Here is a 27,698-nt window from a genome sequence, read left to right as displayed (position 1 = left end):
AAGCACTAGGAGGGGCCTGGGCGGAAGCCAGGGCGCATGTGCCGGGGACCCCGAGTCAGTGCCGTGGGCTTCTCCCGGGCCAGGCCCGAGGCAGATTCGGCAGGAATTCCGGAATCCGAACCCACAGAATCAGGAGTTGCAGGAGTATTTGTGGGCGATGATCATGCGTCTGGCCCGTGTTCTGTTTCTTCCCTGGGAGCTGCTCGCTAGCTGGAGAGCTACAGCCGAGTCACGCCTCTTAGAGACGCTCAGAGGGCATTCCTTCCTGGCCAGTAGGGGTCAGTTCTAGTTTGTATTTGGGAAGGCTTTGGGTCGCGCTTCAGTGGCTATCAAAGTGGTCTTGCCTGTACTGATACGTATGTAGAGATTTGAGGGAAGTGGTTCCCGCAGTTGGCCGGTTAGCTCAGTTGGTTAGAGCGTGGTGCTAATAACGCCAAGGTCGCGGGTTCGATCCCCGTACGGGCCACGTTCCGGTTTTTTGGTGTTTTTTGGTTTTTTTTGTTTTTTTGTTTTTTTTTTTAGCGCGCACCTGCTGTTTACAACCCAGGACTTTCTGCGCGGAGCCATTTGACTTTTGATCACAGACGACGTCAGACCCACCGCTTCTCAAAACCTAAACTGCTAGCACACTCCATGGCTTGGGAGGGAGGTCCCCGGGCTGGGGCGGAGGGAAGCTTCCCCGGGAACGTGTTGTTGGAGGCGGTGGGAGACAGGGCAAGCTCCGGGCCGAGGAGCCCAGACAGGCGGGGGGGGGGGGGGGCGGCCCCGAGTCTCCCCCGAGTCTCCCCGGTGCTGCCGGCACCCGCCGCTCTCCTGGCCCTGGGACCCCGAGTAATTTAGGGGGTGGAGTGTCTGCAGGGCACGAGAACTAAGAAAGGCTAAGGACGAAGCACCCGATCTCGCCGGTGTAGTCGTGGCCGAGTGGTTAAGGCGATGGACTAGAAATCCATTGGGGTCTCCCCGCGCAGGTTCGAATCCTGCCGACTACGCATGCTTTTTCTTCTCCGACGTCCCGGCCGCGTACGTCCTGTCCAGGGTCGGAGACTGATCCCGCAGAAAGCCCGGGTCTCAGGAATCCTGCCCCGCCCTGGGGCTTCCCCAACCCAGCACTTCTGTCTTTGGTTTATTCCTTTAGACAATGTGGGGACCCCAGGGGTGGGTGCGTGATGTGAAATCCAGCTGCTTTGCAAACCTGGGTTTTAGAGAAGTCGACAGTGGCTGCGGCCGAGCTCCGAGCGCTCTATTCCTGTAGTGCGGCTCCGGAAGGGTTCCCGGTGTCTTTGGCGCCGTGGCTTAGTTGGTTAAAGCGCCTGTCTAGTAAACAGGAGATCCTGGGTTCGAATCCCAGCGGTGCCTTTATTCAAACCTGCGAAAGCATTTCTTGCGTTTTGTCGCTAAACCTATATTCCTTAATGGATTTATCAAGTATTTTTATACTGGAGCAGCAAGGGTCCCCGTTCCGCCCTCAGAGCGCCCAGGTTTCCTGCAGACACGAGCTGCCAGTGCTTGGAGACCACTGCTGCAAAAGCTCGCCCCCCGACCAGGCCTACGTCTTTGAGCACCTGCTTCTGCCCTGGGGCCGGGAGAGTGGGCTACCCCAAAACCCCGCGGGAGGACGTCCCCGGGCGCCTGAGTCGGTTTGTTTTGTTTGGTTCTTCATTATATTTCTTTGGTTTGGGGCCTCAAAATCATATATGTATATATAATATGTTTTTTAATTTTTTTTATTAGAAAGAATTTGGAGGGTGTGGTGCAGTTCCTTCACGTATAGTCACCTTCATCGGTCTCTATTAGCTGGCAGTCGGCGTTAGGAGTTAGCAGAGAAACCCGGTGGTCTGGTTTCCTCCGAGAGGGTGCTGAAGGGCTGGGGCCACCAACGTGGACAGGGCGGGAGCAGAAGAGACCTCATTCCCAGTGGGGTCTCCAGAGAGTCGGGTGTGGAAGGGAGCACTGAAGCCGGGCTGGTGAGGGTGCAGGAAACGCTGTGGAGGGAAGCGGCAAGAAGGAGGACCTACAGGCACTTGGCAGGGCCTAAACCTTCCTGGAAGACAGGCAGAAAGATCTAGATAGTGTCCTGTGACGGGGCCACCATTCTAAGATGTCTGAACAGAAGTGTTGTCTTGAAGGAATTGCTGTCTCGAGATGGCAGGTCAAGATGCCCACCATGGAGACCAGGTTTGTGCCACGCCCTGGGCTGCCTGCTGTGCCCGCACAGCCCCTTTTCTCCAAGAGCTCCTGGAAAGGAAGAGGAAATCACAACCCAGTGCACAAAGGGCAGGAACAGGGAGCTTGACAACATGGAGAAGGGCTATCTCATGGGGCCTGAGAGTAGTGAGTGGTCAGGGGAGGCTCTCTGGAGGAGGTGAACTAAGTCTGGAAGATCACGTGGAAATTTGCCCTATGTTCTAGTAAACAACTATTACTGTGTCCAGGCTGTTGATCTAGATCCTGGGAATAGAGCAGGGAGCAACAAACACTACAAAATTGTCTTAAAAATTAAATTATATCATATGCTAGATCAATGCTACATAAAAGAATAATAGCACAAGGGATCAGAGTGTGTGTGTGTGTGTGTGTGTAGACAGGGGGTGGTTCTGGAAATGTCAAAGCCTTGCACCAGGGCAGTTGTGGAAGAGATGGAAAGGAGGGATTGAATTCAAGGCATATTTAAGATTAAAAACAAAACAAAAACAAAAACAGGAGGACTCAGTAAATGATAGGATGTGAAGTCTGAAAAAGAGGGAGAAATTCAGGACGATGCCTGGGTTCTACTTTAGAGAAGGGCTGGGGGCAAGGGGTGTCACCAACTCAAATTCCCCAAGAATATTTTTTTCACTCTTTCCCACCCAATCTTTTTCAAACAACTGGGACTACCCAAAGTTATACCTTAGAACTCGGTCTTGCCGTGTAAAGCTTTGACTCTTGTTGAACTGTAAAATACACCAAACTTAAATAGTGATCAGTTTTCACCTTTGTTCTTGGATTCTAAAAGTGGGGCCGGTGGATGGGGCTTCAGGGTATCTGTGAACTCTCTGACATCTCATGCGTTTCTCTAGGGAAAAGGAGGACAGCTTTCATCGTGTTCTGTGAGGGAGGTAGGACTCCACCTCTGTGCAGATTAGGTGCCTGAGCCCAGGTAAGAGAGTGGTTGGTAACTAGAGACTTGGGGGGAAAGCTGGGGCCCAAGAGGAGGAGACAGAAGTTGCAAAAGAGTAAGGAGGAGGGAGACGCCAGAAGACCAGCCCTGAGCCCTTCAGCCCCCTGAAAAGGCTTGGGACACAGACAGGAAAGGATGATGGGCTGCTCTCTACTGTCCTCCCCCACTGTCTGGCCAAGGACACCTGGGAAAGAAAAGGCAACGTGTTGAACCCTTCATTGAAGTCTCCCTACCAAAGCATCTGTGGTTTGGGTATTAGGAAGGACCAGGCCCCACAAATCACCCGATTGGGAGGTGGGACGAAATGGTTCAGCCCAGAGATGCTACCGGAAGGTCGAGGGCCGTGGCTGGTCAGACCCTGCTGGGAGAACTCCCCAGAGCAGGCACTGAGCAGCGGGAAGGCAGAACAGGTGGCGGGCTGCTGACCCCACCAGGTCCTGGCAGGACTCCGGGCAGCCCCAAAGTGAGAGCGTGGTGAGTGTATTAAGAATTTAGAGGCTCACCGAGCCCGGGAAACTCCGGTGGCCTGGCCTCAGACCACACTCATGCGGGCGTTTGCCTCGGAGCCCCTTACCTTTTGGGGGTGTTAGGCGGCAGGGAGGAGGGTCTCCTTCCCGGCCATCCTAGGAGGTAAGTGGAGAGCGGAGGGTAGACGGGAGGGTAGGGGTAACCTGATCGTACAGGCGGGAGGTCCTGGAACCATTGCTGGTAGGGGTGTTAAGCATCAGACGGTCCCTGGCCGCCAGACCTGGCACCTCGCCCCAATCACGCAGGTTGGAAAGTCTGTCCCCTACTCCGCCCCGCCCCCATTCATCTCAATGACTCCTCTTCGGGGGGTCCTCTTGGCCCCGGGAGTTACTCCCTTGCCTGGGTACTGGACCTGCTAGTCGCTCCAGGAGGATGGACAGGTGCGGGGACAGAGGGAGGGGCAGGTGTTCACCTAGGAACCTCAGGACTCATTCATTGTCCCCAACCATGCGACTCCACCGCCTATCTTCAAAGCTCTGCGCCAGAGGACTGGGTCCGAGGACGGCGGGCGCAGGCGGGAGGAGTCGGGACCCCAGGTTATGCAGTGGCCCCGAGACAGTGACCACAGGGAGTGGGAACCTGGGTGCTCAGGGTAGTCCTGGAGGGCTGCGCGGGGTGCGGAGGAGGCCGAGACCACTCCCTCCTACTTCCCCGACGTTATTTCCTGGGAGGAGCCGGAGTTCGCGGGCGGGAGCGGAGATTCCCAGACCCGGCTCGGGAGTGCGCGGCGTTGGGGCCGGTGGTCCCCGCGCGCGCGCCAGCCGGGTTCCGCCGCGGAGCCGTGGCCCTAGGGCCGCAGGAGGCCTAGTACGACCTCTAAAGGCGTCCGCGAGCGTACTTTCACGTCGGCTCGTTGGTCTAGGGGTATGATTCTCGCTTCGGGTGCGAGAGGTCCCGGGTTCAAATCCCGGACGAGCCCGGCTTCGGTTTTGGCGGAGACCCGAGCGCCCCAGGCGCTGGTGGAAGGAACGGCGCGGCGCCGCGCAGGCCGCCCTGCGAAGCCCGTGCAGCTGGCCGAGAGCCTGGAGCTGGGGCGCTGGCAGCTCTTTTGTTCCGAGCGCACAGCCCGGTGGCCGGAGGGAGCTCGCGGCGCGCAGCCCGGCCGGGGAGCCGGCAGGGAGAGCGCAGGCAGGTGCGGACGCGGGGCCAGCGCCTCCCGTTCCCGCCCCGCTTCTGAGCGCTCTGCGCCGGTCCCCGGCGGCCGGCTGGAGCTGTGGGGGACTGGGATGGAACGGGGCGGGACTATCACAGCCGGGTTTCGCCGCGTCTCCGGGTCGCTCAGGGGCGGTCCAGAGCGTGCGCGGGGCTCCGGGGGGCCCTTTCCAGCGGTCGGCGGGATGGAAGCCCCGGCGAGCGCGGCTAAAATGCCACATCTCCGAGCCGGAGAGCGTCTCTTCTAGCTCCTTCCTCGTTAGTATAGTGGTGAGTATCCCCGCCTGTCACGCGGGAGACCGGGGTTCGATTCCCCGACGGGGAGAAGCACGGTGCCTTTTGCTTTTTTCTATCATCCTGTGATAAATGCTACTCACAGCGAAGTACCCGGCCCCGGGCGTGGGACGGAGGTTTTCCTTAAAAAGAAGGAAGAAAGGGAAGGGAGAAGGTAAAGGGTAGTTGGTCCTGACTCTCGGGCTCACATTCCGAAAGTTCGAGTTTGTGTTTCGCCTCAGGCAACTTGCATTTAAATGTGCGGCGGAATGAGCCATTTGTCCCCTCCGTTCAATGAATGTGCTGATGAGACGCGTTCGCCGGCGATGACAGGCGCACAGCCGGACAGGACCGCTCGAAGCCGGCGCAGCGCTCTCTCCGCGACGGGACGCGCGCTCGTGGGCTCCGGTGGGCGTGCAGCCCTCGGTGCTCGTTGTGCATCGGCAACGGGGTCCCGGCAGAGGGGCGATCCCGGAGCGAGTGAAAAGTTGGGTTTTTTTTTTTTTTAAAAAGTGAGAACCACTGCGTTGGCCGGGAATCGAACCCGGGTCAACTGCTTGGAAGGCAGCTATGCTCACCACTATACCACCAACGCCGGCTTGAAACGCTTGGTTCCGACGCTGGGACTTCAATACATGCGCAGGCACGTGGCCTGAATGACGCGAGTCCGTGAATGAGGTGACCCTGGTCGCCCCGCGAGAGACTGCGCTTGACCGCGCGCAGCCGGAACAGGAGAAAGCGAGGTTCAGGGGACCGAAGTGAAGGCGCTGAGTCACTGGCAGAGGCGGGGAAGCATCTATTGGTCGGGGTCGGGGGGCGGAGGGATCAGGACTGCAGCGACACCGCGATGTCTTTGTCACCCCCAGAAATAAGTCCCAAACACACCAGTTGCTCCTCCGTTGAGCGAGCTCCGTGTGTCCCAAGGTTAAAGAGTTGGGCTTTACGCCAAGTGCCCTTAAGCACATTTTGCCCACAGAGGGAGGGTCCATTCCTACATGTCCACGCGCAGCTCTGAAAGTGATGCGGGCAGAACCTTAGGGGAGGGGCCTGGGATTTAGCTCCGCCCCTCGTCGCTGACGATAGCTCTGTTCACGGGATCCCGGCCGCCGCGGACTCGGAAAGGCCTCGTGGCGCAACGGTAGCGCGTCTGACTCCAGATCAGAAGGTTGCGTGTTCAAATCACGTCGGGGTCACGGAAGGTTGTAATTTTCTAAATCTAGATCTGTGTTGCTATTTTTCGGGCAAAGGGGAAAAAAAATTCGTTTCTTTATATTAGAAAAATACAAACCTCAGTGCCCCTGTCGTTTTGCTTTTCCCAAAGTGTATGAATTTTCTCCTAAAATACAAGTTGAGGAATTTGTTTTTCAAATTTAGGAATTTCTATTGCATCTTTAATGTTTCTGTCAGATCAACCAATAGTGACGCCTTTAATCTCATAGATATTTTAGGTATCCCAGCGCAAATCGTTCACGAGCAGCTCCGAGTTCTTGTTCAGAAAATGTATTTGGAGCAATAAAGATTGTTTATTGGAAAGGGTGTAGCAAGAATTGATCATTATTATACGTAGCAACTGATTAATTAATTAAATACAAATGTTCTCCAGACTTCTCAAATGTCACTAGAAGCCTGGAGCCGCGTGCATTTTTGCTGCTTCCAGATTATTGGGTGGGGGGCGGGGGGAACAAAGAAATAACAGGCCAGCCACTCCATCGGTCTTGTCCTTCCCCTGCCCAGCGGGAAATTTCTTCCTGGACATCTCTTTCCTAACAGTGCCTCTGTTTGAGGGTACCAGGCCTGGGCTGCGGAAGAGGAATTTGGGCGGGCTCAGCACCACGCGCACGCGCGCAGGCTGGACGCTGTGCCTCGCCCTCCCCGTCTGCTCCGCTCCCCCGCCGCTGTCCCGCTTTCTGTTGGAGCGATCACTGTGTCGCGTGTGCCAAGACGGAGGCAGACAATCCGCCCTTCCTTGCACAGGCTGTGCGTGCTCGAATTGGGAATTGCTGATGACTTAGGAAGGCGACAGCAGCCCAGGAGCTCCGGCCACCTGACTCGGCGGAAGGCATGTGATGGGGACGGCAGGCAGCCCAGCTCCCCATCACAGCCCCACCCTAAGCAGAGCACCTTTTAGGAGATACAAAATGGTGATTTTTTTTTTTTTTTTTCTAATTCTGTCTTGCATTCGACATTTATTAGCTGGCATTAAGTCATAAAGAAGATCCTTCTCTCATCCACTGGGACCAGGTGATGTGTTCGTCCTGGTGATAGCTAACATGGGGGCCTTGCTGTGTGCCAGGCCCCGTGCTGAGTGCTTTGGCGACCTTATTTCAATTAATCCTGACAGCAGCCTTAAGGCTGTAGAACTATGCTCATTTTAGAGTTGATACTCAGAAAGATTGAACCGATTGCCAAGTAATACAGATTGCAAGGGGTAGGCTCAGACGTGCACCTGTAATACCCAAGTGCAGGAGCTTTCTGCTGCCTGGTGTTCCCTAGAAGCCCACCTGAGGGGTGACCAGGTAAGCTTGGTGGCCCCAGGGAGAGAAGGATGCTTGCAAAGTGCGGTTTATGGTCTGGAAGAGCCCTGGTATTACGGATGGGATATTTCTAGTCTATAGACCAAATCCAGTCCACAGACATGTTTGGTGACTAATTATTTGCTGACATTTACAGCTCAGTAAATTTCACATGTAAATCTAGATTTCTAGCTTCTCTAAAAAAAAAATGGAAAGATCTGTCCATACCTGGGCCACACTTTCACACAGTAACAAGCCGCTAAAGCTGAGTCTTGCCTCTGTCTTCCAGACACGCACTCCCCCTTTGCCACGCTCCCCATCACTGAAGCTGAGCTCCTTCATACACCAACTTAGGGTCCATCCAGAAAACCTGGTCTTCGGAAAAAGCCTGGATTTTTTGGCAAAAACAGCCAAGATGAAGTTACAAACCCAAATCCCAAAACAGATGAAGAAATTTCATGGTGAGAGCATAATTGGAACAGAGACAGTCATGGGAACATAAAGGAAAAGAAGTCTATGGAATGGTCTGACAAAGAATTTTATGTAAGTATGATTATGATACGTGAAAAGATAAGTAACAAAATCAAATCATGAGACAAAAAGACAAAAATTCAATAAAAGCATATGGATATGCAATTGACCAATTAGAAATCTTACACATGAATGACAGATGTAACCAAATAAGTCTGTCTTACATTCTAAACTGGGCACAACAGGAGAGAGAGTTCGCTATTTTAAAAAGAGAACTCAGGAATTTACCCAAGACACAGAACAGAGGGACAAGAAATGTTAAAAGCACAGAAAAGAGGAACGCCTGGCTCAGTCACTGGAGCATGTGACTTTTGATCTCAGGTTTGTGAGTTCCAGCCCCACCTTGGGTGTAGAGATCACTTAAAAATAAAATCTTTAGGGGCCCCTGGGTGGCTCAGTCGTTAAGCGTCTGCCTTCGGCTCAGGTCATGATCCCAGGGTCCTGGGATCGAGCCCCACATCGAGCCCCACATCGAGCCCCACATCGGGCTCCCTGCTCGGCGGGAAGCCTGCTTCTCCCTCTCCCACTCCCCCTGCTTGTGTTCCCTCTCTCGCTGTGTCTCTCTCTCTCAAATAAATACATACAATCTTTAAAAAAATAAATAAATAAATAAAAAATAAAATCTTTAAAATAAACAAGGGGCGCCTGGGTGGCTCAGTCGATGAAGCGATGAAGCGTCTGCCTTTGGCTCAGGTCATGATCCCAGGGTCCTGGGATTGAGTCCTGCATCGGGCTCCCTGCTCATGGGGAGCCTGCTTCTCGCTCCCCCTGCTTGTGCTCTCTCTCTCTATCAAATAAACAAATAAAAGCTTTTAAAAATAATAAAATTAATTAATTAAAGCATGAAAAAGGAAGCTAAATGATGTGGAGGAGAGAATTAGCAGCTCTGATTACCTCAAAGAGGAATTTTTTTAAAAAAGACAATAGAAAATGGTACAGAAACTATACACATAGACTTAATTCTTAAAATTTTACCCTGGAGCTTCACCTGTATGCCTTTTATTTCACTAAAAAAGAAAAAAAAAAATCAGAAGCAAATAGGGCCGAGTTTGTTAAGATTTAAATAATTGAATAGTAGCTACACAAGTGCTTTTAAAAATTATTCTTGATATTTGAACTATTTCATCATATTTTTGTGGTAAGATACACTTAACATACAATTTACCATTAGCCATTTTAATGTATACAATGCAGGGGTCTGTACTATATTCACACAGTTGTGCATCAATCACCACGATCTGATTCCAGAACGTTTTCATCACTCTGAAAACCCTGTAACCACTGGCAGCCACTTCCCACTCTCCCCAACCCCAATCCTTGGGGGTATTGGCCAGGCCTCCCTGCCCCCCAACCAGCCCCTTCCAGACCCTCCTCATTCCTGAAAGAGGTTTACTGGCTGATGATGAGAATTCATGTCTTGAAACTTCTTTGGGGGATATCCCATGATCAGAAATTAAAGGGACTAACATCTGTTCCTCCCGAACATTATAAAATCCTAACCATCCTGCCCTGACCTTCGGATCACAATCCAATTCTAACCCTTCCTAGTCTTGGGAAAATTCAGCCGTAGCAAGAACAGTGACAATTCCCCCCTCATGATACCTCGAGAGTCACTGGGGTAAACAACAGAGATTTTGTTCATGAACTTCAACAGGCAGCTGATGGTTGCCTAGCCGATAGAACGGATAGCTTTTGTTTTGTTTTGTTGTTTATGAATAATGCAAATCCCGATCCTATGCTAGCCCATCAAATATTCCTGAAAGGCCAAATATCTTCTGGCGTAATGGGCAAGTGGGAATTTAAAGACTGTGGGGGACAGGGACACTGTATTGGATCTATCAGGGCATATCCCACCCATGCACTGTGTCCCCTGACAGATTCCAGAAAAATCTCCCTTCACTAGGTCATGAGGAATAAAGTACTCGGCAGGTGATAGAATTTTTACAAAGCTTTTCATGATGGGCTCCCTGATCTTGGGAAGCGGGGTTAGGCTGACCCTAAGACACTTTACCAGTCTCCTTTGCAGTAGTCATGGGACACATTTTTGGCCGATGAGAAATCTATTGGGTACTTCTAGAAAGGTTTCTGCTCATCCTGATAAAGGGGGCAGAGACCGTTGGCGGCCATCTTGCAATCCTAAGGGACATGTCAAGAGAATCACAGCAAGGCCAATCCACATCTCTAACAAAACAACGGCCTACCTGGTGACTTCTTGCTAAGAGAAAACAGATCCCTATTGTTCGCGCCACTGCTGACTGAGTTTTCTGTAACTTGCAGCCAAAGGCGTTATGCAGTGATGGAGAAACCCATAAGGACTTCTTGGATTTACATTTGGCTGAATCATATGAAAATGGTATTTTTGTAGATCAAGTGATTGACTCTCAGCAGTTTCGCATCATTCACTCACACTCTATGGCTAAGAACCCTCTAGGTCTGTAGATCTGTGTCAGTTAGTATGCTTTTGACAGCGAATAACTAAACTCTTGAGTCAATGCGTTAGGGAAGAGACCTACCGGTCCCTATAAGGAAAGTGCGAAATAGGCGTTGAGAGGCTGAACAACACCATGAAGGTCTTGGGTTCTTCCCAGACCTTCTGCAAAGCTAGCCTCGTTCTCAGGCTGCTCCCTTCCGGAGCACCACTAGCAGCAGAAAGGTGGGCTTTGTGGAGAAAAGGAGTTTCTGCCCAGCATTCTGGACAAGAATCCTAAAATTCCCATTCACCATTCATGGGGTCACTTGGGTCACAACATGCTAATCCCTGAACCATGACCACGATCCCGTAATAAAAAGTGTTGACTGGTGTCGATCAGTCAGCATCCAATCCTGGACCTGAGATGGGGTCAGCTTCCCTCTCAGACCCAGAAAATTCTAGGTGCCTGCAGAAACAGAAACAGACTACAATGGAAACTGCCTACCCAGAACGGGGGACAGTGCAGGTGGTTCCCTAAAGAAAAGTTAGGGTGTTCTTTGAAGAAAGAGGAAGGGTGCTAGGCAGGCAATACTTACAAATACCCATTACTTATTCCATAGAAGGCCCCCAAATGTATTTATTAACCCAATTATGACATGTGTGTTTGGAAAGAGCAGAGAAGAAGGGAGTGTGGCAGGAAGGAGAAGAGTTAGGGTCAGTCCAAACAATGCAGCCACCGTCGGGAGATCTGCAGAGAAAGGTCCACTGGTGGAAAATTCCTGCTACGGATGTGAGTGCAAGACTTTAAAGAATAAAATAGTAATGACACAAAAATAAACACACGCAGACAATGGAATAGAATAAAGAGTCCAGAAATATGGAGATCCAAGTATCTACTATGACAATATATCAAGAGTAGTTTTTTTTAAATTTAATTTAATTTTATGATGTTATGTTAGTCACCATACAATACATCATTAGCTTTTGATGTAGTGATCCACGATTCATTGTTTTTGTAAAATACCCAGTGCTTCATGCAGTACGTGCCCTCCTTAATACCCATCACCAGGCTAACCCATCCCCCTACCCCCCCTCCCCTTGTTTGTTGTTTTTTTTAAAGATTTTATTTATTTATTTGAGAGAGAGAGAGAGAATGAGCGGGGGAGGGGCAGAGGGAGAGTGAGAATCCCGAGCAGACTCCCCACTGAGTGCAGAGCCCAACGCCGGTCTTGATCCCACCACTTAAGATCCTGACCCGAGCGGAAGTCAAGAGTCATACGCTCAACTGACTGGGCCACTCAGGTGCCCCAAGAGTAGTTTTTTCCCTTCATTTTTTCCCTGCTAATATATTAGAAGAAATAATGCCACACACATGTTTCAGCTTACATTTTTCAACAATATAATTGTAATCAACTAACATTTACATCTGTATCAGTTGGCTATTGCTATAATGTTGCATTTTTTTCTTGTGTTTTTTTTTTTTTTAACATTTTGACCCCCTTTCACTCATTTCTCCCATCCCAACCCCCACCACCTCTGGCAAACCCTAATCTGTTCTCTGTATCCATGAGCTTTTCTTTGTTGTTTTTAGATTCCACATATAAGAAAAATCATACAGTATTTGTCTTTCTCTGTCTGACTTACTTCACTTAGCATAATACCCTCCCGGTCCATCTATGTTGTCACAAATGACAAGATTTCATTCTTTTTCATAGCAGAATAATATAATATTCCAGTATACACACACATACACACCTCATTTTCTTTATCCTTTCATCCATCTGTAGACACTTGGATGTTTCTATATCCTGGCTATTGTAAATAATGCTGCAGTGAACATGGGGATGCAGATATCTTTTTGAATCTTGCTTTCCTTTCCTTTGGATAAATACTCTGAAGTGAAATTGCTGGATCCTATGGTAGTTCTGTCTTTAAGTTGTTTTTTTTTTTTAAAAGACTTCATTTACTTATTTATTAGAGAGCGAGCGAGAAACAGCATGAGAGGGGAGAGGGTCAGAGGGAGAAGCAGACTCCCCCGCTGAGCAGGGAGTCTGATGTGGGACTCGATCCCAGGACTCCGGGATCATGACCTGAGCCAAAGGCAGTCTCTTAACCAACTGAGCCACCCAGGCACCCTGTCTGTAAGTTTTTGATGGCCCTGCATACTGTTTGCCATGACGGCTGCACCAGTTTGCATTCCCAACACAGTGCACGAGGGCTCCCTTTTCTCTACCTCCTGACCCAAACTTGTTATTTCTTGTCTTTTTGGTGACAACCATTCTAACAGGTGTGAGGCTAAATCTCATTCTGGTTTTGATTTGCATTTCCCTGATGATTAACGATGGTAAGCATCTTTCATATACATGTTGGCCATCTGTAGGTCTTCTTTGGAAACATGTCTATTCCAATCTTCAGCCCATTTTTAAATCAGATTGTTTGTTTTTTGCCATTAAGTTGTATGAGTTCATTAGATATTTTGGATATTAGCCCCTTATCAGGTATATGATTTGCAAATATTTTCTACCATTCACTAGGTTGCCTTTTCATTTTGTTGATGGTTTTCTTTGCTGTGTAGAAGCTTTTAGTTTGGGGGTGCCTGGGTGGCTCAGATGGGTCTGTCTTCAGCTCAGGTCATGATCCCAGGATCCTGGGACCGAGCCCCGTGCTGAGCCCCAGGCGGACCCCCACCCTCCGCCGTGCTTTTGGCTCAGCAGGGAGCCTGCTTCTCCCTCTGCCTCTTCCCCTGCTTATGCTCTCTCTCCCTCTCTGTGTCTCTCTGCCTCAAATGAATAAATAAAATTAAAAAAAAAAGTTTTTAGTTTGATGTAGCCCCACTTGTTTATTTTTGGTCTTGCTTTTGCTTTTGGTGTCAGGTTTTTAAAAATATTGTGAAGACCTATGTCAAGGAATCTACAGCCTGTGTTTTCTTCTAGGAGTTTTATGGTTTCAGGTCTTACGTTCAAGTCTTTAATCCATTTTGAGTTAATTTTTGTGTGTAGTGTAAGATAGTGGTCCAGATTCATTCTTTTGCAGGTGTGGCTGTCCAATTCTCCTAGCAACATTTTTTGAAGAGACTACCCTCTCCCCCTTGTGTGTTTTTGGCTCCTTTTCCATAAATTGATTGACCATATATGTGTGGATTTATTTCTGGGCTCTCTGTTCAGCTCCATTGATCTATGTGGCAGTTTTGTTTTTTTTTTTTTTTTAAGATTTAATTTATTTATTTGACAGAGAGAGAGCGAGAGAGGGAACACAAGCAGGGGAAGTGGGAGAGGGAGAAGCAGGCTTCCCGCGGAGCAGGGAGCCCGATGCGGGGCTCGACCCCAGGACCCCGGGACCCCTGAGCCGAAGGCAGACGCCTAACGACTGAGCCACCCAGGCACCCCTATGTGGCAGTTTTTATGTCAACACCGGGCTGTTTTAATTACTACAGCTTTGTAATGGGTTTGAACCCGGGGGTGGGGGTGGGGGGCTGTTGGTGATACCCGTGGCTTTGTTCTTTCTCAAGCTTGCTTTGGCTATTTGCGTCCTGTTGTAACTCCATACAAACTTGCTATTGTTTTTTTCTATTTCTGTAAAAACTGTCATTGGAATTTTGATAGAGATTGCGTGGAATCTGTGGATTGCTTTGGGTAAGGGTAGCATTTAAATTCCGCTGGGAACTAGGTGGTTTGTGTAACAAGCGGTGCTGGCGTAATGAACTCTCCATCTGTCGAGAATAAAACCCTGGTGCATACACACAGAAGGATAAATTCCAGATAGACGGAAATTGTTAAATTAACGAAAGAGGATGTGAGAACATTGGACTCGGGGATGCCCGAAACTTTCCTAAGCCCGAACCTCCGGTGGGCGGTGTCTGGCATCCCGCCTCCCGCATTGGGTCCCACGGGCTACGTCACGGGGAGTCCAGCCAATGAGGGCTGGGCATGGACAGCGCGCTCAGCCAATGGGGCCAGGGCGGGAGATTTGAAAGGGCCTCAGCGGGGGCCCGGCCCGGCAGGTTCAGTCGTTTGCCCGCGGCCCGGAGGGTGGCTGTGCCACGGGCTCCAGGTGAGCTGGCTTCCTTTCGCGGGTCTTGCGCCGGGAGAGGGCAGGTGATCAGGCAGGTCGGGGGTCCGTTGGGCGGCCCGCGCGCACCCGCCGGGCTACTGGGAGCTCAAGGGTAGAGGGAGGGTCCTGAAAGGGGGGTGTGCAGGAGCAGGGCGGGGGCGGCGAGACGAGCGCCCGGGTGCGCCCCGATGAGCCAGCGACTTGATCAGCCCCCTTTCAGCAGCCCCAGACCCGCGCTTCCGGCTCGATCGGTCCGACCCCCTCCTCTCTCGCTCCGTCTTTTTTTCCTGCTTCTTACAGCCCTGTTTCCCTTGTGTGCCCAGCTCTCCTCCCCCTTTCCCTCTAAGGATGGCCCAGAAGGAGAACGCCTACCCCTGGCCCTACGGCCGGCAGACGGTAAGGGCTTCCCCACGTCCCCTCCCCCACCCGCATGGAAAGTTCCTGCCTGGGGATTTGAGGTCGTGCGGAGGGCGACCCTCCGAGTCTGCCCCGCTTTGCTCCAACGAATGGGTCCCAAGAATTTGCTGGCGGAACCCGGTCTGGGCATTTGCAAATACATCCTATCAGGTGCCGCCGAGTTGAATCTGATCAGCCTATGAGGACCCTTGCAGGGTTGAGCCTTTTTGTCACGTATACAAATGATACCTGGGACTGAGCAGGCAGGTTTGCCCTTCGGGCCATGATTCCCAACCCTTGTCCTGAACAAATAGGCTAGACAGGAAGTAGAGAGAGACTCTGAACAGGGTTTTTATAGGTTTAAAAGATTCAGGACATGTTAAATTTGGAATTTGGAATTTGTTTTAGTGACTGGTGTGAGATCAAGATCTAAATAGATTTATTTTCCAGTTGTCCTAAGATCTTTCAGTGGTCAGTCTACTCTCTAATTTGAAATGCCACCTTTATTATATAAAATGCCCACCTCTATGTGGGTCTATTTCTGGACTCTTATTTTGTCCAACCTGCTTGCTGATAAATTCTGTACTGATATCACTGCTTGGGAATGGGTTTTTAGGGCACGAGGCTTTCTTCTCTAGGCTAAGAAGAAGGAAGGGGCTCTCACAGGCATTGCTCCCTGTTGGTGGGGCTTGGGTATCCTGAAGTGTCCATCTGTCCCCTTGTCCACCAGCTCCCGCCCTCACGGAGCACTTAGTGAGGCTGGCAAGAACAGAGGCTGAAAGAGAAACCATTGTGGTCACTCCTGAAAGAAAGTTGTGTATATTGCTCCGAGAAGCTGCAAGAGAGAAATGGTCCGGGGCCATCAGAGTAGCCCTCGGTGTCTCCAAAGCCTCTTGTTGCAAAGGGGTGAACACTGGAATTTGTTACAACATTCACGACCTCCGGGACCTTATCTAAACCTTAATAGACTGAGTTTTTAATTTTTTTCTAATTTTTTAAATTATTTTTTTTGAAGATTTTATTTTTAATTAATCTCTGCACCCAACACGGGGCTCGAACTCACAGCCCTGAGATCAAGAGTTGCGTGTTCTACTGACTGAGCCAGCCAGGTGCCCCTAGACTGAGTTTTTAGGGGGCTGTGAGAATGTCTCTGCTAAAACCCCTTGAATTGTGGGCGGTTTGTTTTTGTTTTTGTTTTTTCCTTTTTTAACCTGGCCCTCTACTCCCCACTGGGGTGGGGGAGGGCAGGGTGAATGAGTGTGGGGTTGTGGACGGTACCATAGAGGTTAGACAGTTACGTGCCTGAAAATGTGGTGTGGGCCATGGCCAAGGAGGTGAAATGTTCAGTGTTGGGGGTGAGTCCTTTGCTCCTTATCTTAGGCCAACCTAGGTCGCTTATGAAGAACCCATTTTAGTACGGAGCAAGGAGCGGAGCCTTGGGCTGAGTAGCAAAACTGTGGTCTCGGTGTTCCTCTTTGAACAGGGGGTGGGTGGCTGGCTGGCTGGGTGGGCTGACAGCAAGTATTGAAATGCTGCTTTTAGCACATTCCAACCCACTCCCCGGGACAAAGCCACCCTCAGAGCTCCCCACTGCTGCTCCTTCTCAGACTCAGCCTGGCCTGAACACCCTGCCCCAGAGAGTCCTCCGGAAGGACCCTGCCACCCCGTCTGCGCTTGTCCTCATGAGCCGCTCCAATGGCCAGCCCACAGGTAACTGGGACACGGGAAGGGATTGAGCTGAGGGGCCTAGGGTCTAGGGTCTATGGGGAGGGTGCCGGGATGAAAATGTCAAAGTTGGGGGAGGTTGCTGAACTCCCCTGTTGTTTCCTTAGCGGCCCCTGGCCAAAAGGTGGTGGAGAACAGCAGTGGGACACCCAACTTCTCAACGTGAGTACCCAAGCCTTGGGGTGGCAAGGGGGGGGGAGCAAACACAGAGGACATGGGGGAGGCGGCCATTCAGGGCAGGAGCAGGGATGCAGGCAAGAAAGCCTGATCCGTCCTCAACTCGTCCTCACCTCCCTTGGGAGAGAAGCAGGGCTGAGGGCCGGCGGGGCTGGGGGAGAGGGGAGAACGTGGCCTCTCGGGTGACCCACAGGCTGGCGCTCACCTGCCTTCCCCCCACCTCTCATCAGGCGCTCCTTCACCATCGACGACTTTGAGATCGGGCGTCCTCTGGGCAAAGGCAAGTTTGGAAACGTGTACTTGGCTCGGGAGAAGAAAAGCCATTTCATTGTAGCTCTCAAGGTCCTCTTCAAGTCTCAGATAGAAAAGGAGGGCGTGGAGCACCAACTGCGCAGGGAGATCGAAATCCAGGCCCATCTGCAGTATGAGTCTTGCCCTCTGCCCACCCCAGCCCCTCTGCTCCTCCCCCGGCTCCTCTTTCACCCCCTGCCCCATCCAGACTGCCTTGCAGTGGTCCCTTGGCCCACTGAGCTCCCAGCCCCGGTCAAGGCCCCACTGAGCTCCCAGCCCTGGTCAAGGCCCAACTGAACTCCCCCGGCCAGAGCCTTGAATCCAGAGGGCCGCCCCCAGTTCCCTTTCACCACTGCCAGCCCCGCTGTCCCCGGCCTGGTCCAAATGTGACCCCACTTTGCCCCACCTGGCACTGTCATCTTTCCCATTTCCTTCGGCCGGAATGCAACCTGAGTCCTCCCCTGTCCCCTCCAGGCATCCCAACATCCTGCGCCTTTACAACTATTTCTATGACCGGCGAAGGATCTACTTGATTCTGGAGTACGCCCCCCGCGGGGAGCTCTACAAGGAACTGCAGAAGAGCCGCACTTTTGACGAGCAGCGAACAGCCACGGTCCGGGCGGGTGGGCGCTTTGGGGCACCAGCAGGGGCCCGAGGCTGGGGGTCCGCCGCTTGGAGCTGGACGTCCAGCCTTGCCTGACCTCCTGTCATTGGCCCTCCCAGATCATGGAAGAACTGGCAGATGCTCTGCTGTACTGCCACGGGAAGAAGGTGATTCACAGGGACATAAAGCCGGAGAATCTGCTCTTGGGGCTCCAGGGAGAGCTGAAGATCGCTGACTTTGGCTGGTCTGTGCATGCCCCCTCCCTAAGGTACGGTGGGCCAGGGGACCGGGCCTGGGTGTGAATGGCGGGCACATTCAGGGTAACAGGACTCCAGATCTTGGTCCCCGGACACGTGTGGGTTTGTCCTCAAGTGCCTATAGACACGGCAATCTCTTCACAAAAATAGGAGACCCCCAATTCTGTTGCCCAGATTTCCTACCGAATATACTGGGACCCACTCATCGCGTCGCTGAGAATATTCCCACCTCATTTGTAATGGCTTCATAGTATTGTAGATAGATAGAACCTGATCCCTTTTTTTTTCAAGATTTTATTTACTTGAGAGAGGGTGAGAGAGAGATGAGCAGGCGGGAAGGGCAGAGGGAGAGGGAGAAGCAGACTCCCCGCTGAGCAGGGAGCCTGATACGGGACTGAGATCATGACCAGAGCCGAAGGCAGATGCTCAACTGACTGAGCCACCCAGGCGCCCCAACCTGATCCATTTCAGCAGGACCTGCCAGATGGACTTTTGAGAGGGCCCCAGTTTTCCCGTTAATTCTAAGATGAGCATTGCCCTTAGATCTGATTATTTTAAGATACATCCCTCCGGGTGGAAAGGCTGGGGCAGTGTGTGATTCTACCCCTGGGGCTTTCTTTGGGCTCTATCTTTACCCTACTCCTGCCCCAAAGGGCCCTGTCAGAGCCTGGTTGAAATACTCCCCTGGCTCATCCTGGGGTCGCTCGGCTCCCTGTCGGGCAGCAGGGAAAAGACAGGTGGTCTTTACCTGGGATCCCTGCCCTTCCCCCCGCCATCCCGCCCAGGAGGAAGACGATGTGTGGTACCTTGGACTACCTGCCCCCAGAAATGATTGAAGGGCGCACGCACAACGAGAAGGTGGATCTGTGGTGTATCGGAGTCCTCTGCTATGAGCTGCTGGTGGGAAACCCGCCCTTCGAGAGCGCTTCCCACAATGAGACGTATCGGCGCATCGTCAAGGTGGGAGGGCGGGCACGGTGCCTGGCTGCAGAGGCCCGGCGGGCCCTGTGGAATTCTCCAGATGGAATGGGGGTGGTCGAGGATAAAACTAAGGGGGCCCTTGTCCTTCCTCGACTTCTGCAGGTGGACCTGAAGTTCCCCGCCTCCGTGCCCACGGGAGCCCAGGACCTCATCTCCAAGCTGCTCAAGCACAACCCCTCAGAACGGCTGCCCCTGGCCCAGGTCTCTGCGCACCCTTGGGTCCGGGCCCACTCCCGGAGGGTGCTGCCTCCCTCCGCCCTTCAGTCTGTCCCCTGACTCGTCCCTGTCATTTATTCGATCGTGCCTGTTTGTATGCCTGTATATGTGGGGTTGGAAGGAGGGGTACCTGGCCTGCTCCTTTACTTGTCTTCTACCTCCTTTTTATTTAATAAAGGCTGAAGCTTTTTATACGGATGAGTTTAGATGCTTTACATTCAGGTGGAGACTGCTGAGGGGTGGGGGGGCTGGTGGGTGAGGATTGCCCCTGCTCAGCTCTCCCTGGCCACGCCCACCCTTGCCCTCGTTCTGCTTCCTGCTCCCCCCACCCCTGTCTCCCGTTGTTTCTTCCCCTGCTCTGGCTGCTGGAGTCTCGGCTCCCCTCGGCTGCTGCTGAACCCCAGTGGCACCTCTAGTCTTTCCTTCTGGTTCAGCCTCTGCCAACCTAGGAGAACTGAACATGGCCTTCCCCTAGAAGCTGTCTTGGTTTTACTGCTCTGCTCAGGATCTAGCACAGGACGCAGAGAGGTTGCGGAGTCCACCAAAAGTCACACAGCCAGTAAGTGGGGAGAGCCCAGTTTTAAAGTCCATATTCCTTAATGCCGTGCTAGGATGGTATATTGATTACTTTTGGGCAGCACACACATTTATTTTACGTGCTTATGGATCACAGACCTGGAACAGGAATTGCAGTTTTTACCATTACTGTGTAGTCCAGGAAAAAAAGGTGCCTTACCAGATTAAGAAAGGGTTTGGTTTTTGGTGTCCTGACTAGATGTTGACTTTCATCAAAGGCTTTCTCTTCGTCTATTGGTTACTTACTCTTTTAATCATTGTGAGGTATGGGAATAAATTTTCTTTTTTAGACTTCATGCAGTTTTGTTATTTTTTTTTATAAATGTTCTTATTTTGGGGGACGCCTGGGTGGCTCAGTCATTAAGGGTCTGCCTTCAACTCAGGTCATGATCCCAGGGTCCTGGCATTGAGCCCCGCATCGGGCTCCCCGCTCAGCAAGGATCCTGCTTCTCCCTCTCCCTCTGCCTGCTCCCCCTACTTGTGCTCACTCTCTGTCAAATAAATAAATAAAATCTTTAAAAAAAAAAGTTCTTATTTTTATTTGATCTTAGTTAACTGATGCGCCACCAGCCATTCCTAGAGCTGCCGTAACAAACTACCACTAAGGAGGTGGTTTAAAACAGAAAATCAACTGGTCCAAAATCAGATTGGCCACAGTGTCCCACCCCCATCAAGGGTTGGGGGGGAATCCTTCCTCCCCTCTTCCAGCTTTGGGTGGCTCCAGGCATTTCTGGGCGTGAGGCTTCCCTACGCCCAGCTCTGCTTCTTCATGCTCTTCCCCTCTTCTCTCTCTGTATCTTCTGTGATTTATAAGAACTCTAGTCATTTCATTTAGGGCCCACCCAGATAATCCAGGATGATCTTATCTTAAGATCCTTAATTACATCTGTAAAGACTCTTTTCCAGTTGGGGTAAAAAGACTCTTACCCATGGGGTAAAACAATTGAATGATGTTATAAGATTTTTTTTTTTTAAACCCTGGTTTCTCTCCCTTTTGTCTGCCAACCCCTTCCTTCCTTCGGCCAATGAAATCCACAGGGTCTCAGCCCCACCTCCCTTACGAACTGCACTGCTCTCACCCTGATTCAAGCCACCAGCCTCTTAACTGTTCTCCCTGCTCCTATTCCTGGCCCGTCCTCCACATGGAAAGTTAGAGTTCTTGGAATAAAATCCAAACTCATTCTATGGCAAGGTCCTCTACCCGTTTTCAACCCTGGCTGCACATCATAATCACCTGGAGGGCTTACGGAGAAAATAGAACTCTTGGACTATCAGCCTGAGAAATTCAGATTTAATCCGCCTAGGCTGAGACCCAGGCATCCATCTGAGTTAAAAATCCCTGCCTGAAGAGATTCTGTTCCTCCCTACTTGGAGCTCAGCTCCCAACTGCTCTAACCCCTTCCATCACTAAAGCACTGGCCTCCTTGCTGTTCCTTGAACATTGCCAAATTTGTTTCTACCTCCGGCCCTTTGCACTTGCTCTTCCCTCTGTCTAGAATGGCACCTGCAGCCTCCTTTGAGTCATGGGAAGAATCAGCCATCTGTATCATGATCTTTGGTCAGTGACCTGTGCTTGACCCCTCAGAGACTTTTCTAAGAGGCATCATCTCCTTGCTCATGAAAATTCCACATATTCTAGCAAGAGCCGCTAGATAATGTGACGATATGACATAATTCCGTATCCCACATAAATCCTACATTCCACCCCACAACCGACAACAAACATCTTACTTGACAAATCCTACAGAGAACATAAGGGCTTGTGTCCTGGGGAGTAGGGGGAAGGCTGGCCTGGTTGACTTTTTTTTTTTTTAAGATTTTATTTATTTATTTGACAGCAGGAGAGGGAACACAAGCAGGGGGAGTGGGAGAGTGAGAAGCAGGCTTCCCGCTGAGCGGGGAGCCCAATGCGGGGCTCGATTCCAGGACCCTGGGATCATGACCTGAGCCGAAGGCAGACCCTTAACGACTGAGCCACCCAGGCGCCCCTTGGTGACATTTTTTTTTAAGTAAAGATATCATTACACTGAGTCCAGCTGACCTGGAATGTTTGTTCACTTTGGGAGCTTGATGATCACCTTACCTTCCCACTGAACAGACGATGATAGGAAAAAGAAACGAAAAGCCACTTCTCTTCTTCCTCGGGGGTCTGGTTGTGTCCTCCTGATAGGCTGGCCGATATTTGCTCTCGAAATCCTGTCTGCATGTCTGTGGGTGGTGTGGGCACTGGTAAGACGCGAGAGGTGGTCTGCTCCCCTCATTGTGGCCTGATTGGTGGCGGGGCTCTGCGGAGGAACGAGCTTTAGCTTCTGGCTGGCACCCCTGAGTTCTAGTCCTTTCTCCACTGTTCATTAGCCATGTGACCTTGGCCAAGTGGTTTAACCTTTATGAGCCCTTTAAGATGGAAATAACAATCCTATCTTGCCTATAACAGTCTGTTCTCAAGTGCAGTAATGTGCATGGTATAAATAGCATTAAAAAATCTAGTCTCAGGCACCTGGGTGGCTCAGTTGGTTAAGTGTCTGCCTTTGGCTCAGGTTATGATCCTGGGGTACTGGGATTGAGTCCCACATCGGGCTCCATGCTCGGCGGGGAGCCTACTTCTCCTTCTCCCTTTCTCTTTGCTTCCCGCCCCCCCCACTCAGGCTCGCTCTCTCTCTCAAATAAATAAATAAAATCTAAAAAAAAAAAAAAAAAAAAGCTAGTCTCCATTAGAAGGAAAGCACAGGAAAACATCCACAAAATGAAAAGGCAACTTACTGAATGGGAGAAAATATTTGCAAGTCATATATCTGATATGGATATCCAAACTATTTAACTCAAGAGCAAAAAAATATATATATGATTTAAAATGGGCAGAAAATCTGAACAGATATTTTTCCAAATAAGACATACAAATGGCCAACAAGCACATGAAAAGATGCTCAGCTGCACTAATCATCAGGGAAATGCAAACCAAAACCACAATGAGATCACCTCACACCTGTTAGAATGGCTGTTATCAAAAACGCAAGAAGGAGGGGCGCATGGCTGGCTCAGTGGGTGGAGCGTGCAACTCTTGATCTCGGGGTTGTATGTTCAAGCCCCAGGTTGGGTGTAGAGTTTACTTAAAAATAAAATCTTAAAAAAAAAAAAGACAAAAAATAAAAAGCGTTGGTGATGGGGCACCTGGGTGGCTCAGTCCGTTAAGCGTCTGCCTTCGGCTCAGGTCATGATCCCAGGGTCCTGGAATCGAGCCCCACACCGGCTCCCTGCTCGGCGGGGAGCCTGCCTCTCCGTCTCTCTCTGCCTGCCACTCTGCCTACTTGTGTTCTCTCTCTCTGTCAAATAAATAAATAAAATCTTAAAAAAAAAAAAAAGGCATTGGTGAGGATGTGGAGTAAGAGGAAGGAACTCTGGTGCACTGTTGGTGGGAATGTACATTGGTGCAGCCACTATGGAAAGCAGCATGGAGAGTACCCCAAAAACAGAAAGATAGAACGACCATAGGATCCAGTGATCCCATTTCTGGGTATTTATCCAAAGAAAACAAAAACAGTAACTTGAAAATATATATGCACCCCTATATTTGTTGCAGCATTATTTACAATAGCCAAGATGAGGAAGCAACCAAGTGTCCATCGATGGATGAACGGATAAAGAAGATGTGATTGATATATATATATATATATATATATATATATGTATATATATATATCACATCTTCATATAATATATATATTATAAATGAATATTTATAAATAACTATAAATAGTCTTATTCTAGAAAGGATTTAAAGTAGTTTACAAGATATGTAAAACAGAAAATAATAGAAAAGTGGGGATGCATTCCTCAAAGAACATATATAGATGGCAAATAAGCACGTGAAAAGATACGCAACATTGTTAGTTATTAGGGAACGCAAATTAAAACCATGCTGAGACATTAGCACACGCTTACTAGAATGGCTAAAAGAAGGAAGACAGACAGGACCTAGGAGCTTGACTGTGGGTTTGCAAAGGAATAGAAAATGGAATTCCCAACCAGGAGACAAATTCCCACACATGGGCTGTAATCTCGAGGAAATCGCTTTCTAAACATGAAATAGGTTGAAAGGAGAGAGGGTGGAGTAGCCCCCTGAAGGAAGCTACGTTCCCCCCACGGTCTCTATACCTACCGAGCTTTGCAGCCTTACAAACCCTCTCTGGTCTGGTCTGTGGCAGGATTCTTTCTTACTAGATTTATATTTTGTGCGCCCAGCTGATCATGGGAATGAACGAGTCTAATAGTCAGAAGAGCCCTGCTAGTTTCACACACTGTCTCCTCATGACTTGAAACACAACGGGGTGGTATTGATCTCACTGACCGACCTACTGACCGCTAATGCCACATGAAGCTGGTTCCTGAGATGGCTGGATGTGTCGCAGACATTCTGTGCCCACGGGGACGGTGGAGGTCAAGACAGATTGTCAGTAATCTATTTCAAAGCGCAGAGCGAGAAGTTTTCTCTGGGCTACCTGGGTAAGGAATTGGCTGGTTGGGATTTGGAGGGATTTTCAGTGGACGCCCAAAAGGAAGTTCAGCCCCCAAAGCAGCCGCCAATGATATATATCTGCGGAGAACGTCACAAAGAAAAATGGAATAAAATCCAGGGATCCAATCAGAGGCAGAGAATGTGGATACAGAATAAAGTACAAGAGAAGGACAAAAAGATTGGTGGTTCAGGTCGCCTGGGTGGCTCAGTTGGTTCAGCATCAGACTTTTGATTTCGGCTTGAGTCATGATCTCAGGGTCCTGGGATGGAGCCCCCTGTGGGGCTCTGTGCTCCAAGGGGAGTCAGCTGGAGATTCTCTCTCCTTCTCCCTCTGCCCCTTGCCCTGCTCGTGTGCTCATGCTCTCTCGCTCTGTAAAATAACAAATAAATAAATCTTTTTTTAAAAAAGATGGGTGGTTTTTGATGCTCGATGAAACACAGAATTCAGGGTGCTGGGTGGTTCAGTCATTAAGTGTCTGCCTTTGGCTCAGGTCATGATCCCAGAGTCCTGGGATTGAGCCCTACTCAGCGCAGAGCCTGCTTCTCCCTCTCCCACTCCCCCTGCTTGTGTTCTCTCTCTCGCTGTATCTCTCTCTGTCAAATAAATAAATAAAAATCTATTTAAAAAATTAAAAAAAAAGAAACAGAATTCGGAGCACTATCTTTGTATTTGCAGTTGCTGTAAATGTGGTATAGCTTTTGATTAGTGTGCTTATCTTAATGAATAGAACTACATACACATGATTTCATTATATTTTTTTTACATGATTTCTTTTTTTTTTTTTTTAAAGACAGATTGGCAGACTGAGGGTGATTGGTAGAGCGTAAAGATGGAAAGAACCAGGGTCTTTGGTGATTTTGTTGAACTACTGAATTTACCGACCCTGGAGTCCTTGGCCATCTTCGGCAGATTTACGAGTAAGATCAAGGGATATTAATGGTTTGTCATATACTGGGCCAATATTTTCTTTCCGTCTCTGCAATTTGTCATTTAACATAGTTTTATCTGATCTTTGGTCTTACTTTAAGAAGCCTTCATTACCCCAAGCTTATAAAACAAACAAACCAACAAAACATGCACTTCTGTTTTCTTTCATAATTGTCTGTTTTTCATTTAAAAATGTGATCAAGGGGCGCCTGGGTGGTTCACTCGGCTAAGTGTCTGCCTTCTGCTCAGGTCCTGATCCCAGGGTCCTGGGATCGAGCCCCGCATCGGGCTCCCTGCTCTGCAGGAAGCCTGTTTCTCCCTCTCCCACTCCCCCTGCTTGTGTTCCCTCTCTTGCTGTCTCTCTCTCTGTCAAATAAATAAATAAAATCTTTAAAAAAATTAAAAAATTAAAATGTGATCAAAATTATTTTTTTAACGTAAAGGATGAAATCTTTTTTTTTTTCATTTTTGTTTTGGTCCAACTCGCTGGTCTCTTATACTTGCACCATTTATATAAATTGATCCCAAATACCACCATCTTCTTCATATACCAAATTTCCATATACAGGCATTGCATAATTTGCAACAAAAAAAATATGTGTATTCATGGAGTAGCGGGGAAAACATGGGCCTTTAAAAACAAATTTGCCTATGGGCACCTGGCTGACTCAGCTGGACAGGTGACTGACTCTTGATTTTGGCTCAGGTCATGATCTCAGGGTTGGGAGATCGAGCCCCACGTCAGGCTCCTTGCTGGGCATGGAGACTGCTTGGGGTTCTCTCTCTCTCCCTCTGCCCCTCCTCCCCAAACCCCTGCTTGCACTCTCTCTCTCTCAAAAAATAAAATAAAATATAAACACATGTGTTTAAATAAATAAATATAGAAAGATATTTGTCCGATTGCGGCAAAACTCATCCTTCTCTATCTCCCTACTACTGGGTAGTACAAGCCTCTTTGACCCAAATCTGCTCTTACAAAGTTCTAAAAAGAGTATTCCAAAGTCTCATGAACAGAGTGTGCATATGCATGAAAATATGAGTCGCGTCAGACCACCAGCAGTGACCCACGGCCGCTGACAGCGATAGGCAAACAGGAGTAATGAGCCCATCCTGGGGTGGGCTCCCACTTCCAGCAGCCTGGAGTGAACGACATAGCAAACTATCCGGGAAAATCTGGGAGGTAAATCCTGAAGTCTCTACAAGCCATCTGGCTTCTATTGAAACTACTCAGCTTTGTCATTGCAGCACGAAAGTGACCAGAGACAGTTCATCGATGCATGGACATGGCCGTATTCCAAAAAAACTTATGGACACTGAAATTTAAATTTCACATAATTATATGAATTTTCATATCCTTTCTTTTTCAACCATTTAAACCTGTAAAAACCATTCTCAGCTCACAAGCCGTATAAAAGCGGTAGTGAGCTGGATCTGGCCCATGGGCCATACTTGGCTGACCCCTAACATAGGACACACTGTGGTTGCTCCCCCACAGCCCCTGCCCCCTCCCCCACTGAGTTGCAGCTACTGGGGTTTGGAGGGGACTGACCCACCCCTAGCTCCAGGAGGAGCATAATTGTTTTAACCTAATAAGTTGATTCTCATCACCTTGCCAGAGTGATTGCTTCTGGATACTCAGTCCTTTTTTTTTTTTTCTTTTATGATTTTATTTATTTATTTGAGAGAGAGAGTGAGTGAGTGGGCACAAGTGGGCGGAGGGGCAGAGGCAGAGTGAGAAGCAGACTCCCCACCAAGCAGGGAGCCCCGCCCACGCCGGAGATCCCAGGACCCTGAGATCATGACCCAGGACCCTGGGATCATGACCTGAGCCAAAGGCAGCCGCTTGCCTGAGCCACCCAGTTGTCCCGGGATACTCAGTCCTAAGTCAGTCAGACATGGTATTACCCTGGCCAATGTGACTAAATTGTACATTGAACCAGTTTAGGCCAATAAGATGTAAAGGGAAATTAACTGGGGCTTTGGTGGAAGCGATTCCTTTCTCCCCTTCTGGAAGGTGTGGGAGCATATCATTCAGGGGTTCTGGTTGCATGAAACAGAATAATTTGGGCTCATTTAAGCATAAGTGGACTTTATTATGAGCATCCTGGGTGATTCACAGCCTCTGCAGGAGCACCAGGAATCTCTAGAAGGACCAGGCGTGGAGTCCGCCCAGCCAGGGAAAATTCCACTGCAGAAGGGCTCCATGGTAGAGCCGGAGCTGTGTGCCTGGGAAGCTGGGAGAGGGGCTGCTTGATATTTCAGCTTCCTGATGACGTGGGAGTGTCCTTAGATATTGAGTCAGATCTCAGGAGACCAAAAAGGATGACGAGTGACCCCCGTTATGGACTGAGGGTGCTTGTCCTTCCGAAAGTTGTCTATTGACACGTTAGTCCCCAGTGTGATGGTATTTGGAGGTGAGG

The 27,698-nt window shown here is 49.8% G+C and overlaps 1 protein-coding gene and 7 non-coding genes across 8 annotated transcripts; 7 read left to right on the top strand and 1 right to left on the bottom strand.

The window, feature by feature from the left end:
* Nucleotides 1-392: 392 nt before the first annotated feature.
* On the top strand, nt 393-466 carry TRNAI-AAU. Its single transcript has one exon. It is a non-coding gene; the product is annotated as a tRNA-Ile (tRNA).
* Nucleotides 467-907: 441 nt separating this feature from the next.
* Nucleotides 908-989, top strand: TRNAS-AGA. Its single transcript has one exon. It is a non-coding gene; the product is annotated as a tRNA-Ser (tRNA).
* Nucleotides 990-1,282: 293 nt separating this feature from the next.
* Nucleotides 1,283-1,356, top strand: TRNAT-AGU. The gene has a single exon. It is a non-coding gene; the product is annotated as a tRNA-Thr (tRNA).
* A 3,176-nt stretch (nt 1,357-4,532) lies between these two features.
* Nucleotides 4,533-4,604, top strand: TRNAP-CGG. Its single transcript has one exon. It is a non-coding gene; the product is annotated as a tRNA-Pro (tRNA).
* A 486-nt stretch (nt 4,605-5,090) lies between these two features.
* TRNAD-GUC lies at nt 5,091-5,162 on the top strand. The gene has a single exon. It is a non-coding gene; the product is annotated as a tRNA-Asp (tRNA).
* Nucleotides 5,163-5,633: 471 nt separating this feature from the next.
* Nucleotides 5,634-5,705, bottom strand: TRNAG-UCC. Its single transcript has one exon. It is a non-coding gene; the product is annotated as a tRNA-Gly (tRNA).
* A 526-nt stretch (nt 5,706-6,231) lies between these two features.
* TRNAW-CCA lies at nt 6,232-6,303 on the top strand. The gene has a single exon. It is a non-coding gene; the product is annotated as a tRNA-Trp (tRNA).
* An 8,282-nt stretch (nt 6,304-14,585) lies between these two features.
* AURKB (aurora kinase B) lies at nt 14,586-19,382 on the top strand. Its single transcript, XM_032432041.1, has 9 exons — nt 14,586-14,614; nt 14,938-15,010; nt 16,618-16,720; nt 16,843-16,897; nt 17,143-17,334; nt 17,678-17,816; nt 17,927-18,075; nt 18,850-19,024; nt 19,148-19,382. Exons 2-9 carry the CDS (start codon nt 14,963-14,965, stop codon nt 19,319-19,321), a joined length of 1,035 nt encoding a protein of 344 aa, XP_032287932.1. The 5' UTR covers nt 14,586-14,614; nt 14,938-14,962; the 3' UTR covers nt 19,322-19,382.
* Nucleotides 19,383-27,698: the final 8,316 nt, after the last annotated feature.

The sequence above is a fragment of the Phoca vitulina genome, unplaced genomic scaffold (genome assembly GCF_004348235.1).
Source record: "Phoca vitulina isolate PV1807 unplaced genomic scaffold, GSC_HSeal_1.0 scaffold47, whole genome shotgun sequence".
Lineage (NCBI taxonomy): Eukaryota > Metazoa > Chordata > Mammalia > Carnivora > Phocidae > Phoca > Phoca vitulina.
This window is presented reverse-complemented; position numbering and strand designations above follow the sequence as displayed.